The following is a 14319-nucleotide window of genomic DNA, read 5'->3' on the forward strand; positions in this document are numbered from 1 at the left end:
CTACACCCTTGCTCCAGCTTCTATTTTGAAATCTCTTCTCTAGTGGTAGTGAATAGTTCTAGTGCAGTGGTTCCCAAACTGGGGTTCATGAACCCCTGGGGGTTCATTAAATGTTACAGGGGGTTCTCAGGGGAAAAAAAACCCTAATGGTGGACAGAGCTGTCCCCGGGGACCCCAGGCAGCACGGGGCCAGCAGCCTGCAGCCCCTGGACTTCCAGGAGGTAAGCTGATCAAAGCAAGCAGATCTATCACACTGAGGAGATTTAAACTTCAAGACTCCTTATAAGAAATGGAAAGGGAGGTGGATATTTTTTGCTGTTTTTAAAATCAAATAGGCAGCTAGTATTGTTTTTAAAATTATTATCAAGAAAAAGTTTAAGCTTTGTTGTAACGTGCGTTGTTTGCCTGGACTACTCAAGACCTGAATGCTTGTGTAGGAGGATCTCTTTGAGTTGGCTTCTTAAATACCTTCGTGCTGTTTCACATCTGATACTCCTTGATGAAACATAGGAGTCTTGTCTTATAACAGCCTTATTCAGAGTGATACAAGCTACGAAAGTGAGATCTTGGAAGAGTGTTGCAGTTTTAATAATGTAATAAAAATACTGTAATGGTAAATAATAATTAATAATAAATAGTGTGTAATAAACATTGTCATAAAAACAAATTTTATATTTCCAAGATCACTGCTTCTATAATTTATACTCAGGTAAAGGAGAAAATCCCTGGAAATATTCATTTTTAGGAGGGGGTTTGCGAGACTTGACATTTTAGTGAAAGGGGTTCACAGGTTGTTAAAGTTTGGGAACCACTGCTCTAGTGCCATTCTCTGCTTCTGCTCTTAATTCCCAAGCAGCAGCAAATTAATATGAATATGATTTCTGTCAATTTCATTGCCCTCCACAGGGCTTTCAATAGCAGCAATTAAACCAACAAGAGTACTACAACTTGGGAAGGCTCTAAGTAGCAGTGACACAGGCACAAGCATCATAGAAATGTAGGCCTAGAAGGGACCTCGATAGGTCACTTAGTCCAGTTCTCTGCACTGAGGCAGGGCTATGTATTATCTAGACCATCCATGATAGGTGTTTATCTAACCTGCTCTTAAAAACCTCCAATGACAGATCCCACAACTTGCCTAGGTAATTTGTTCCAGTGCTTATCATCCTTACAGTTAGGAAGTTTTTCTTGATGTCCAACCTAAATCTCTCTTGCTGCAATTTAAGCCCATTACTTCTTGTCTTGTCCTCACTGGTTAAAGAGATTAATTTATCATCCTCCTCTTTATAATCACCTTTTATGTACTTGAAGACTGTTATCATGTGTCTCTGCCTCCCCATCCAGTCTTCTCTTCTCCAGACTAAACAAACCCAATTTCTTCAATCTTTCTTCATAGATCATATGTTCTAGACCTTTTATCATTTTTCTTGCTCTCCTATGGACTTGCTCCAATTTGTTCACATCTTTCCTGAAGTGTGGTGCCCAGAACTGGATACTGTACTCCAGCTGAGGCCTTATCAGTGCTGAGTAGAGTAGAAGAATTACTTCTCATGTCTGGCTTACAACATTTCTGATACTACATCCCAGAATGACGTTCGCTTTTTTTTTTTTGCAAAAGTGGTACATGTTGACTTATATTTAGTGTGTGATCTACCATACCCCCCAGAACCTTTCCGCAGTACTCCTTCCTAGGCTGTCATTTCCCATTTTGTATGTGTTCAGCTGATTGATTGTTCCTTCCTAATTGTAATACTTTGCATTTTGTCCTTATTGAATTTCATCCTATTTATTTCAGACCATTTCTCCAGTTTATCAAGATCATTTTGAATTGTAATCCTGTCCTCCAATGCACTTCCAGCCCCTCCCAGCTTGGTATCATGAGCAAACTTTATAAGAAATAGTTCAATGCTAAAGCCAAAAAAAGCCATTGCAAACTGTCAGTCTCTCCACCTGGAGTACAGCACTGCTTGGTTCATATTTGTAAAGTTATCATTGTAACCACTAGGGCTAGATATTTAACTCCTTAAATGAAAGCTTAGTTTGCACCCATGGCACTTTCTCGTCCTAGCATCACACTTGCCAAGAAAAGCTTCCTACCTACCACCGGAGAGTGGATTTTTCAAACCCTGTGCTTAATTATAATCCATAGCAAAGATAGGCACATGGACAGCCTGTGGATTTCAGCCCCAGACTCTGAAAGAATAAAGGCCAAAGTTACAGCTTGCATAAGCAGGCACAGTTTTATTGAAATCAACCTTGCACCCAGACTTCATTTGGAACCTGGCTTAACCCATCAAGTTTCTGAAGTTGGATCTGGTCTCTGTATGAAAAGACAGTTGACCTGCTGCCTCTCTGTACCTGTCAAAGCTGTGTTAGCCATTTGGCTCCAGTCCAATACTGCATCCCTTTTCATTGCTTGTAGAACGTATTGGATGTGCATATGGCTCCCCTTGACCTCCGGAGGAATCACATCCAAGGGCAGTCAGTGAAGCATGTTTTGGTACAACACTGACATTAGTGAGTTGCATTTTTTTTTTTTTAAGAGGATGTTTAACAGTGGTTAAAAAGTCAAGGTCCTCAGGGCATTCTTCTGAGTTGCAAGATCCAATGTAGGTGAATTGATGTAGTCTGCTGCTCTTGCATAATTGATAACCCTAAAAGACTGCTTTAGAAAAAGGTCTGTGATCACTACATATCAGTAAATTCATCTAGTCTGAAATGTCAACAAGGTAGTTCACTGCTAGAGCTAAAAAAGCCATTGTGAATGTGTGTGTAAAGTGTAAATATTTACCAATTCCTTGAAGCTTAGCACTGGAGGAATTATTAGGAAACCAGTGGGAGGGAATTTTAACTCATGTCAGTGCATATAACCTTTCACTCTACAAATAGAAACAGTGGATAAGTAATAATATGTGGCATTGTGTGCAGTTACGTACAGGCAGATGGTGAGGCACTAGGCTAAGAGCATTGCTGCATATGTTGTTGATCAGTGAATTTATGCCAAGGGTAAACCTTGGTAGTTGAAAGTCTGACAGCACCTCTTGCAGTGGGAGAGGATTGAAGTAAAATGCTAGAAAGGGGTTCTCTCCTGACTTCCAGTGCTGACTTTTTATCAGATCTTCCCTAGCAAAATAATGTGCTTGCTGTGGGTGGCCACAACATAGCTCATGCATGTCACCTTAGTGAAAGTCAGAATGGCATTACTCTACTGGAGGGTTAGTCTGCTTACTAAAAAGTCTTAGACCAGGATCTCATTGATTTCTACAGAGTTCAGGGCCGGTGCAACCACTAGGCGAACGCCAAGTGGTTGGGGGCGCCCACTGGGTCTTAGTGTCCACCCTTCTGGTGTTCCTATCCCTGTTCTGACCCTTCCTGCAGGCTGAGTCTTCCTGGGAAGGGGATCTAGTAGTTAAAAGAGAAAAAGCCTCCAGCCTGCCAGACCTATTAGCACAACACTGAAACTGTTAAAGAGCCATTCAAGGGGTAATGAAGCCACTTAACAGGCATTTGCCAACCCCCAGGTATATACTGTTAGTTTCTGAATGTACTGACAAAAACAGTTGTGCATGACTGTCATATTTACTCAGGACATGTCCGTCTACAGGATCTTAGTTTAAAATTTGCTTTAAAAATATTTAATTAGTGAGTTGGTGAAGATTATAAAATCACATCTCTAAAAAAATCCTTGCATAGATTTTTAGATGCACAATCATCTTTAGTCTTAAATGCTTGGATCTTCAGACATATGGTTTTTTAAATAAATCCTTCAAAAGACCTCCCTTATCTAAAATACACATTTTAAATTACTATAGTAAAAAAATTTACTTCCAAAGTCTTCCAGTCCTTTCTGTTCATCCATTTCTCCCTTCACCCCCTCTCCCCCTACCCCCATTGAAGAGAGCCCTTAAACGGACAACAGCCCTTTGCTCCCAGATAGCTGAACAAAGTCAGAAGTAAAGAAAGGGAAACTCTATCTGATGAACTAGTTTTAAGCAAAATCAGTACCTTAATAAGATATAAAATCCTTTGTTATGCCTAAAATCTTTGGAAACATATTTTTTAAAGTTGGTGAAATTTCATAAACATGTGTATTGTTATGGAGATCACACACAGTAAATTACAGGTTTCAGAGTAGCAGCCGTGTTAGTCTGTATCCGCAAAAAGAAGAACAGGAGTACTTGTGGCACCTTAGAGACTAACAAATTTATTAGAGCATAAGCTTTCGTGGACTACAGCCCACTTCTTCGGATGCATATAGAATGGAACATATATTGTGTGTATATATATCTCCTTGTCGGGGACTTTTTAACCCAGACGGCAAGGTTCGTTGTCTGACCGCAGAGTGAGAGACAGGCAACACCAGCAAGGTCCAATACAAGCTCTTTATTGAAGAGTGCACACAACAATAGAGAGCGGCCCGTCTCCAGAGAGAACCAGCCCCGATTACAATAACTAGTGAGATTATATAGACAGTTCCGTCGCGTCATAGTTAAAGCAACCCAACCCCCCTTTATTAGTTAGAAAGCTTCTAATATTCATGCATATCTATCTTCTTTGACACTACAAACAATTCGTGATGCCTCAGTAACTTCTTACGAGCTTTGTTGTCATGCACCAGAAACTAGGAGAAAGGAGGGAGTTAAGAACAGAAACAGGGAGTGGAGACTGCAAGTCTCCATATGTCCAAACAAACCATTCCTAGTACATTTGGTACAAGAATACGGTCCCCCCCTTTATCTCATTCTTTGAAGCCCAAGCAAGCATGTCCTCATGTTTCACAGAGAGACAGGAATGGCCCAGCAACTACAGTTAGCCTAACTTTGGCTAAGCTGGCCAAACAACCTGTTCTATACTCCATTTTCCTTGGACCTAACATCCTCAATATATGTTCCATTCTATATGCATCCGAAGAAGTGGGCTGTAGTCCACGAAAGCTTATGCTCTAATAAATTTGTTAGTCTCTAAGGTGCCACAAGTACTCCTGTTCTTCTTTTTACAGTAAATTAGTGTTCCTTTTTCTAAAAGAAATGAACATTGTTATGAACACACTAAACCTCTGTAACTGATTAATTTAAAATAATGTCTGTTTCAGTGAGTTAAATATGTATTAATCTGGAATGATTACTTTATGAAGGTTTAGGAGTACATTTAAAATATAAAATCAGCTTAGAAATACTGATTAAGAAAATGTAAAACAGAGAAGAGCTGCATCATGTATTCCATAATATTTAAGGTTGTATTCAGCAAAACAGCTGACTCACCCTTACTACAAAGTTTTTGCAAATAAAAGTCTGACAAACTTCAGGGCATATCAAAAAACCTGTGACTGACATTTTTTATTCCCAAATTTAGTGCTTTTAATTAGGTACCTTCTGCATGTCCATTCTGCGTGAGGGAGAGGGTACAGGGATCTCTGCGGGGAACTGTGCCTCTCCACCACCGTGAGGTGGGCCGGGCGTCTTGTTGTTCTTTCTGCTTTGTCCCTCCGCCTCCACCAGGCTGCAAGCTCAGGCTGCCGTCGGGCATAGGGGCACCAGTTTAATAATACTACTTAGGATTTATGGGGCCCTATGGACGGCCCTGGGGGCGCCAAAAAGCGGTGCCCTGGCTCGGCAGGGAGGAGCTGCCTACCGGAGAGCCAGAGCGTCGGCTTGCGGGGGCGGCGAGCCCCAGCCATGGAGGAGCCCGCGCGGCACAGGGGGGCAGGAGCCCTGCAAAGGCGGCGGCGCTGCTAGCGGGGAGCAGCCACGCCCCTTGCCCCTCCTGCCCAGGCTGCAACCTGGCGCCCTCCCCAGGGGCTCCTGCAGGCTGCAGCAGGTGCATGCAGGCAGAGGCCCCCGTGCGCCCCTCAGCTCCCCCTTCGCTGTGCTCGGGGTCTGCGGCTCCCGGGCATGTGAGCCACTACCGGGGTGCAGGACCCTGAGTCTGCTCTGGGAGGGGCAGCAACGGCAGCAGCTCACACTCCCGGGAGCCGCAGAGCCTGAGCGCGGTGAGGGAGGAGCCGGGGGACACATGGGGTCCTCTTCCCGCATGCGTCCACTGCAGGAGCCCCCGGGGGGGGCACTGGCCGCAGCCTGAGCAGGAGGGGTCAGGGGTGCGGCTGCTCCCCACTAGCAGCGCTTTGCAGGACTGCTGCCCCCCTGTGCCACGCGGACTTCTCCATGGCTGGGGCTCACCGCTGCCGCAAGCTGACGCTCTGGCTCTCCGGTGCCTCCAGAAGGTGGCTTCTCCCTGCCAAGCTGCTGCAGTGGCCCAAGCCCAGCAAAGCCAATGAGTGGACTCGGGGCGGAAGCCGCCGGGGTGGGGAGGGGAGGGCTCACGGGAGGGTTATGCACCCTCCAGGGGAGTTCAGGGGGCAGGGAGGGGGGAACCTGGTCTGGGGAGCACCCCTGGGCATGGTTGGCTCCTGAGCAGGCTGGCCCTTGGGATTTGCCCCTCAATGAACCGATGGGCGGGGCGCAAGGTGGAAGTTTTGCCTAGGGCGCAAAATATCCTTGCACCGGCCCTGACAGTTACACCAGGGTTGAATATGGATTGGGGGTAACGATGGCTTTCTCATTTGAACTCAATTATCTAGTGTTATGTAGTGAAAGAGCAAGCATTACTGTTGTGATTCCAAAGCTGCAGTGTTGAACCAGGACCGTCACAAGTTAGTTTAATCCATCTCTAGCTTTAACACACTAGTTCAATCAAGGCAAAGTTCTGCCATTTCCATTCTTATAAAACATGTTCATACGCCTGGATTTACAATCAGTACTAAGTGGTTACCCCTTTCCTCCATCCCCACATTCACTCTTAACCATTGTCTTAACTAAATGTCTGTATTTTTCCCCCCGCAGGGACAAAGCTGGTGGTTATGGAATCCAGGCCCTTGGTGGAATGTTAGTGGAATATGTTCATGGAGACTTCTTGAACGTGGTGGGCTTTCCTCTGAATCACTTCTGCAAAAAGTTAGCGGAGTTGTATTATCCACCCCTCAAACATACCATACAGCATGTCAAGCATGACTCTATCCCCTCTGTCGAGACTTTTGAGAACCTCAGTGATGGAGAGAGTGACTCTTCAAATCCCGTGCAGCATAAAAGTGCTAACAAATTAGAGAGGAATGGGGTGCCCCTCTCAGGAGCCATTCATACACCAGTAAAGAGTGGTAGCATCAAGCCTGTTTGTACAGTGGCTGTGGAAAATAAGAGTGGAGTGATGGAATATCCAGCTAAATTCCCAACAAAAATTGTAGAACTTATGGATGGCTTCAGAGCTTCAAAGGTAAAAAAATAAAAATACCGCTCCTTGATTTAATCTTCTCTGCACTGGTGAGCTAATACAAATCAAATTTGTATTTTTAAACATTTCTGTGTAGTTTGGAGGTTCTAACAATAAAGCAGTACTACTGTGCATGTGTATGGGGAACAGCCCCATTCAAACAAATGATCAAATGTATTTATTTTACTTTAATATTCATTCTGATTCTGTGTGTGTTATGCAAGAGAATGGCATCTTTCAGCAGCTGCACCAGTGACCCAGGCTGTCGTACCAGCGCACATTCCAGTAAGAGGCTCCAAAACAACAGTAGCGTCAGGGATTGACTGCCCTGGGCTAGCAAGGGCAGCAGAATGCCTAGGGGCATTTTGAAAAGTACCTTTTAGTGATGCAAATACTGTCTGTGCATGTTTTGTTATTGCATTCCAAAGCAGCAGCCAATGTTCCCTCTAATTTTTCCCACGCATATGCAGAATGAATTTTGTTATGTGCACCCAATATGGAGGTGATGTGTGACTCCCCACAGCTCTCTCCCCCCGCAGCAGCACCTCGGCTGGGTGGAAGAGGCGCCTCCGGGCCAGGGCTGGGTTGGGCCCAGGGAGAGGCGCCTCGCCCCCTGGCCGCAGCAGGTCTAGGGCTGGGCTGGGGCTGGGGGATGGCCACCTCTCTCCCGGGCCGGGGGAGGGGCGGTTCTGCCCCTGGCCATGGCAGGTCCTGGACTGGGCTGGGGAGGGGCGCCTCTCCTCCGGGCCATGGCAGGTCCAGGGCTGGCCCTGAGAGCCTGCATGGCACTGAATAGGTTGCTGCGTGGCCGCGCAGCTTAAAGGGAACTTAGGCAGCAGCATGGAGGGACATCTTAAGAAGTGCCCTTAATAATGAGCATCCTTAGATTTAAAGCAAGTGGCAATGCCCCACTGAAACATAGACCTAGAATGCCACTGAATAAATTCGCTAGTGCATTTTACTTCAGATCTGATCCTAATACATGCTGAGCACCAGTATCTCCTATTGATTTCAGAAAGTGGGGGAACAAAGGTGGGAGAGAGGAGGGGCAAGGATCCCGATGGGACAGGGACATGTATATAAGAGGAAAGAGCTGATTACATAACTGTTAAAATACTATATGTACTTGTAACATTTATTGAGAAAGGATGTAAGACCATTCACAAAGTAGCATTTATTTCAGAGTAATCAGAAATATTATCTAAAACAACATAAATGGTGAGAGAAATATATGTCCATAGTGACTCTTCTCCTAAGGCTGTGTTGAGATTTGCACTTGAAGTAAATATTAAAATCCTTTTTCATTGTAATATTTGAATTTAACCTCCATGTTTGGCACAATAACACTTCAGAGGGCAATTGAACTTTCTACATAACTTTTTTTTAGTGAATGCTCCCTGTTAACTTCTGCAGAGGAAACACTTCAAAATGCCCCCATTTAAAATACATATTTTTATATATATGTATATGTAATGTCTATTGTGCTCTACCTCAATCCTTTATCCTTTCATGTATTTGTATTATAGGTTCCTGTAAGAACCGCCTTCTCTTGATTGCTCAGTTTTTGTGTTTTATCTCTACTTTTCACTGAAATACTTCTCTAAGAATCTCTTGTATGTGAACCAGGGCTGTAGCTGATGATCACAATGCAGTAGCTTGTGTTGGACCTTCATGAAGACATGTGCATAGAAGCTAATATTCATATGCACTCTACCAGTCAACTGTGCCTGGAAACCAACTAATGGATAATTTTGAATCACTGCCAGGTTTCCTATTCAGAGCCAGACTAGTGCAGCAAAAGAAAAGGTGACAGCAGTGAAGAAAGAGAAGATGAAATAAAGGCCAAGTATTCTAATTAGAAACCGAGAGATATGTGATCTCTTCACAAAACTCTGAACCAGAAACTCCTAGGGTGAAATCCTGGCCCCACTGAAGATAATGGGAGGCTGCTGTTGACTTCAGTGGGCACAGGATTGGATTGTTAAATTCTAATCCCAATTTTGACACTTACTCTGTGACCTTGGGCAAATCTCATCCTATGTCTGCCTGCACTGCCCCTTCTGTAAAATGGAGACAATGTTGTGAAGCTAGTTAGTTTGTAAAATGCTTTGAAGACTGAAAGTACAATGAAAACTAACAGCTAAACTGTAATTAAATTCAATTTAAATTGACCTTTACGTGGGTTCAGAGCCCTCACAATGCAGGCTAAAATCAACTACAAGCAAGAAAAACCTAATAATCATCTTTATTAAAATGATGCCCAGGAACTTTTTGCTTGGTCCTGCACTCAGTGAGGTCAATGAAAGTTCAGGCTTAAATTTGGTTTGGTTTGGTTCCTCTGTAGCTATACAGGACCCAACACATCTTGAATGGGACCTTTGGGTGCTATTATGATATAAATACCATCTCTATTTGCTAACATTATGCCAATGACCTAATTTTCAGTGCTGACTTACAACTCAGAGGCCTTGAGCTGGCCATTAATCATCTTCCACTACTACAAAGAAACTGTTTAAACACCTGCTGTGCTCACTAGAACATTCCCCTCTCTCTGGTTAAACCTAATAACATTTTTTACAAAACAGTGTACATTTCTGAATGCAGTAATGATTTGGAACATGCATTAACAACAAGAATCATATTGTTAAATTTAGGCAGGCATGTTAATTTTTGTGGCATCTTGGAGACCATCTCAATTGTATATCCCACCTTCACCCCCAAAATAGCAAACATTTTAAATATAAAAATCACAAATATGAAACCCCTAAATTTCAGCTGCAATTTTTCCATCTGATTTTTAACAGTTTCAACTCTTTTCTTCCCTCTCCACTCTATGTTGATTTTTTTTTTCTTTTATAGTTCCTCAGAAACACTATTAATTGAAGGAACAGTATTGCAACCTAATCTCAGCTATGAAGGTGCATATTGTTGCATAATATGAAAATTCCTCTCCAATACAATCATGTACTGTATAAGTTTAGTTAAGGTGTTCAAGGCACACAGCTATATGTGCTTGTGGTTTTTTGTTGTTTTTGTTTTGTTTTTAGAAAATTAGTATGGAATGAATTATAGCTATTAAAATAAAAAAGTACATTTTGAAGAAATTTCAAATTATTTTCTTAGGAAAATCAACTCAAATTAGATTTGATGTGTTTTCTCTATGGCCCCAATTCCAAAGCATACTTAAACACATGCTGACCTTATGAAGCATGCTTAAATCTAGTCATGTGCTTAAGTATCCTGATGAATAAGAGTCTAAGGCACAAAACCAGGTTCTTTCAAGCTTTAACCAGTAATTTTTTTCCCACCTAACATTGTTACCATGGCAAAGATGCTGACATCTCTCATTTGATGCCAGGAACAAACTGTCCTAGAAGTAACAGGGCTGAACTGAAATTTTTTGCAGAAAAAAATTCAACAGACTCAAGCAGTTCTTAAGTTCTTTATGGCATAGTTTTGCCTTCACACAACTACTATAGTCTGAACTTAATTCATACCTCTGGAAAGCTTTCCAGAATGTTTATACTTTTGTTTTAAAACAAGCGTGTGTTATTTTTTTAGTTGTAGTAATTTTTAATTTAACTCACTAATGCATATTTCATATATACAGGCTTTGTTTGTGGCCTCTAAACTGAAAGTGTTTGATCTTCTGAAAGATAAATGTATACTGAAGGCTGTGGATGTTGCCAATAAGATAGAAGCCTCTGTGTGTGGAACAGAAAGACTGCTCGATGCTTGTGCTTCTCTTGGATTGCTGGAGAAAACCCATCAAGGTGACTTTTACTGTAAAACAATTCACGTGTAGGGGGACCGGGAGAGATGGAAGAAGGAACTTCTAATATATTATTGTCCACTGTTCACTGGGGCTGTACAGGAAACTTCCATTACTAGTCCTTGTCAAATTAAACTATTATTAATTATTAAGTATTATTATTAATCATTCTTATTATGGTACTGCTTATGAACCATTGAAGATCAGGGCCTCATTGTGCTGTGCAAACACAGAGAAGTAACCTCAAAGCACTTGAAATCTAAACAAATAAGACAGACACAGTATAGGGGGTCTAACAACAAGCTATGTGAAGGCAGCAAATGGCATGTTAGTTCCATGACTTTTTTGGAGGGGTGTGTAGGTTTAGTTGGAAGGGGATCAAAGTTCCCCCAAGCCAATGGGTCATTGAGCTGAGGGGATCAGCTCAGTGGAAAAGGGAAGGGGAGCTTAGGGGATGGAGCAGAGGAGAAGAGAGGCAAGTGTGGAGTGAAGTTGAGGTGAATAGACTGTTAGGGAGGGGGAGGAGGAGAGGCCATGTTAGAGTAAACACCCAGTCAGCACAGGGCATAGACAGTCAAGTCAAAATGTAGAACCATCCTCTGGATGTCCAGAGATCCCTGCTGTGGCTGCTTCTGCCCCTGCCAGCTGGGGTGTCTGGCTGGCTTCACTCTGCAGCTTTCCTCCAAAGCCATTTGCTCCCAGAAGAGGGAGGAGAGGTTTCCTCTGCACAGTTCTGGATCCAGGAGGATATTGGGAGGAGGGATGGCCCTGGCTGTGTTGCATTTTACCACCCTCACTCCCTTTGCCCCAGTGCAGCAGTTCCTGCTTTGGCTGCCTCTGCTCCTTCCTGCTGCTGTCTCAGTGTGGGCCAAACAACAAGGGACAAATTTTGCCCTGAGTTTACATTAGTGCAGAACCACTGATTGCAGTAGTGTAGCCATGGATGTGACGGAGAGAAGACTTTCAGAATGTGGCACTGAAACTGGACAACAGTCAACTATTGCAACTTTTAATTGCCAATATTTTAAGATACAAACAGGTGATGGAACAATTAAGAAGCTCGGCCTTCCCTTTTCAATCTGCACTACATAATTTTAAGCTCCCAGATACACATCACTTAGTAATAAACCTTTTAAAGATGATGAAAAGGTGCCTAGCAAAGGAAACCCTGGAGCAACTTACCAACTGTTTTTGTTAAGAACAAAAGCCCTAAAGGGAGAATGCAGATCGAGAGAGGCTTAAATGCATATGAATTAAGAACAGTGGGGAAAGGAGAGGAATAAGATTCAAAGGCAAGTGTATCACAGGGAATGGGGAGAATCCCTGGGTGGCTTCTCCTGCTTCCGGGAGCCTGTGTGGCAGCACACCGCTGATCCAAGGACGGTAGTGTGGACATGCACCACCACAGTAATTACTGCAGTGGCTGTAAATTGATCTAATATAGGTCAACTTAGGTTTGTAGGATAGACATACCCTATGCTTGTACAGCACCTAGTACAGTGACACTCCAATCCTGATTGGGGCCTTTGAGTCTTTCATAAAATAAATATTCACCACTACTACTACTAATACACATTACTTATTGGCTTTTAAAATCCAATTAAAATAAGAGAGCACTTTTAATTTCACAATCACTGAGACACATTACGAGCAGGGAGGTGGGCTTTTCTCAGTAATAACTTCTGGTTTGTGTCACATCTGTAACATGAAAAGAAAGAACATCTAAATCTATTCTTTGGTATCTTAACTGCAAATTGCTGTTTTGTGTTGAACTTGCTGTGATGTAGATAACGTATGGCTATGCAAATCAACTGGACAGTGTCTACAGACTGAACAAAGCAAATGTAATTTGATTTTTTTTTTTTTAATTAAACACGTTGCAGATCAAGAGGCAGGTATTCAGCTGGTGTAAATCTGCTGGAATCAGTGGAGCTGTCCATACTACACCAGAGGAGAATCTTACTGCAAACATTTAACTGAAAATTATACTCATTTGTATAGCAAAACTAGTCACTAGTTACATGGCTGCTGCTACAACACTGCAAAAAACTAGTTAACATGTTTTTTTTCACCCCTTAAGGTTACAGTAATACAGATTCAGCGAACACATATCTCGTGTCAGACAGAGAATATTCACTTCATGGCTACATTATCCACTGTAATGACCGCCTTTGGCATCTCTTTACACACCTGGAGGCTGCTGTCAAAGAGGGGACCATGCAGACCCATCAGGCTTTTGGAAAGGAAACAGAGGACTTGTTTCAGGTAATGCAGACTCTGGTCCTTATTTTGTCTTTATGCTACTTGTGCACTGAAGAACAGGAAATCATTATCAAGTTGGAAAAACCATAGGGCCCAGAAAAATTGACTAATGAGAATTGTAGATTGAGCATGTCATCACACAGATTACACTGCTCTACAGCCAAAATGCTTCTGAAATAAATGTAGTCAAACTTTACTAATTCTGGGTCACTGAGAACGAAAATGATGCTTAAAATTGTTGATTGGCTCTAGTTTTCAAGATATGCTATTGGGTCAGTATATACGACCCTTGACTTGGGAATGGCAGAGGATAAATGAGTTATAAAGGGAAGGGATCTCAATTTAAACCAGAAATGACTAAAATGCATCTTTGACTGGATCTATGAATAAATCTATGACTGGGTTTGGACAGTACTTGCTTTTTAGGCAAAACAATGAATGATGCAATCTGAAGCTGGTATTGCGTCATACATGATATGAATCGCATCATGTTATTCCTAGAAGTCATGGATGATGCAATCATAACGAAGCTTCCATCACTCTGCTGAACAAATTGCCTTATATCAGGTCTAGAAATCATACAGTGTCGTGCTCCCTTATTTGTCAGTGTTTGATTTTGCAAAGGGACACATTTCTGTTTAGCCAAAGTGAGCAGAGATGCCTCGTACTTGTGTGAACAGTGCAGATAACTTCTGCTATATTTGTTGTGAAGTGACTTTTGCATCACAAAAGCGCAGTATAACCACTATGGTTAAGAAAGCCTATCACCTTTATTTTGGCTGCAAAATTGGAGATCAGGACAAGAGGTGGGCCCCACACATATGCTACAACACTTGTGCAACAAATTTTCACCAGTGGTTGAACAGGAAAAGGAAATCTGTGCCTTTTGCAGTGCCAATGATTTGGAGAGAGCCAACAGATCATACCAGCAATTGTTACTTCTGCATGGTGCCTCCAGTTGGGAAAGGTGTGTCAAAGAAGAAAAAGTGGACTGTGCATTATCCAAACATTCCATCAGCTAT

General features: G+C 42.6%; 1 protein-coding gene across 4 annotated transcripts in view; it reads left to right on the top strand.

Annotated features, from left to right (window-relative positions):
• The window catches only part of ASMTL (acetylserotonin O-methyltransferase like), a 56696-nt gene that overhangs the window by 20509 nt on the left and 21868 nt on the right, over positions 1–14319 (top strand). For all 4 annotated transcript variants that reach the window (XR_004643988.1, XM_034757609.1, XM_034757622.1 and 1 more), the window contains 3 exons: positions 6840–7266; positions 10874–11036; positions 13116–13300. Coding sequence is in view for 3 of the 4 variants with exons in the window: in XM_034757609.1 (XP_034613500.1) it covers positions 6840–7266; positions 10874–11036; positions 13116–13300 (775 nt within the window). In the remaining variant the exon portion in view is untranslated. The remainder of the gene's footprint in view (positions 1–6839; positions 7267–10873; positions 11037–13115; positions 13301–14319) is intronic.

The sequence above is a fragment of the Trachemys scripta genome, chromosome 1 (assembly GCF_013100865.1).
Source record: "Trachemys scripta elegans isolate TJP31775 chromosome 1, CAS_Tse_1.0, whole genome shotgun sequence".
NCBI lineage: Eukaryota > Metazoa > Chordata > Testudines > Emydidae > Trachemys > Trachemys scripta.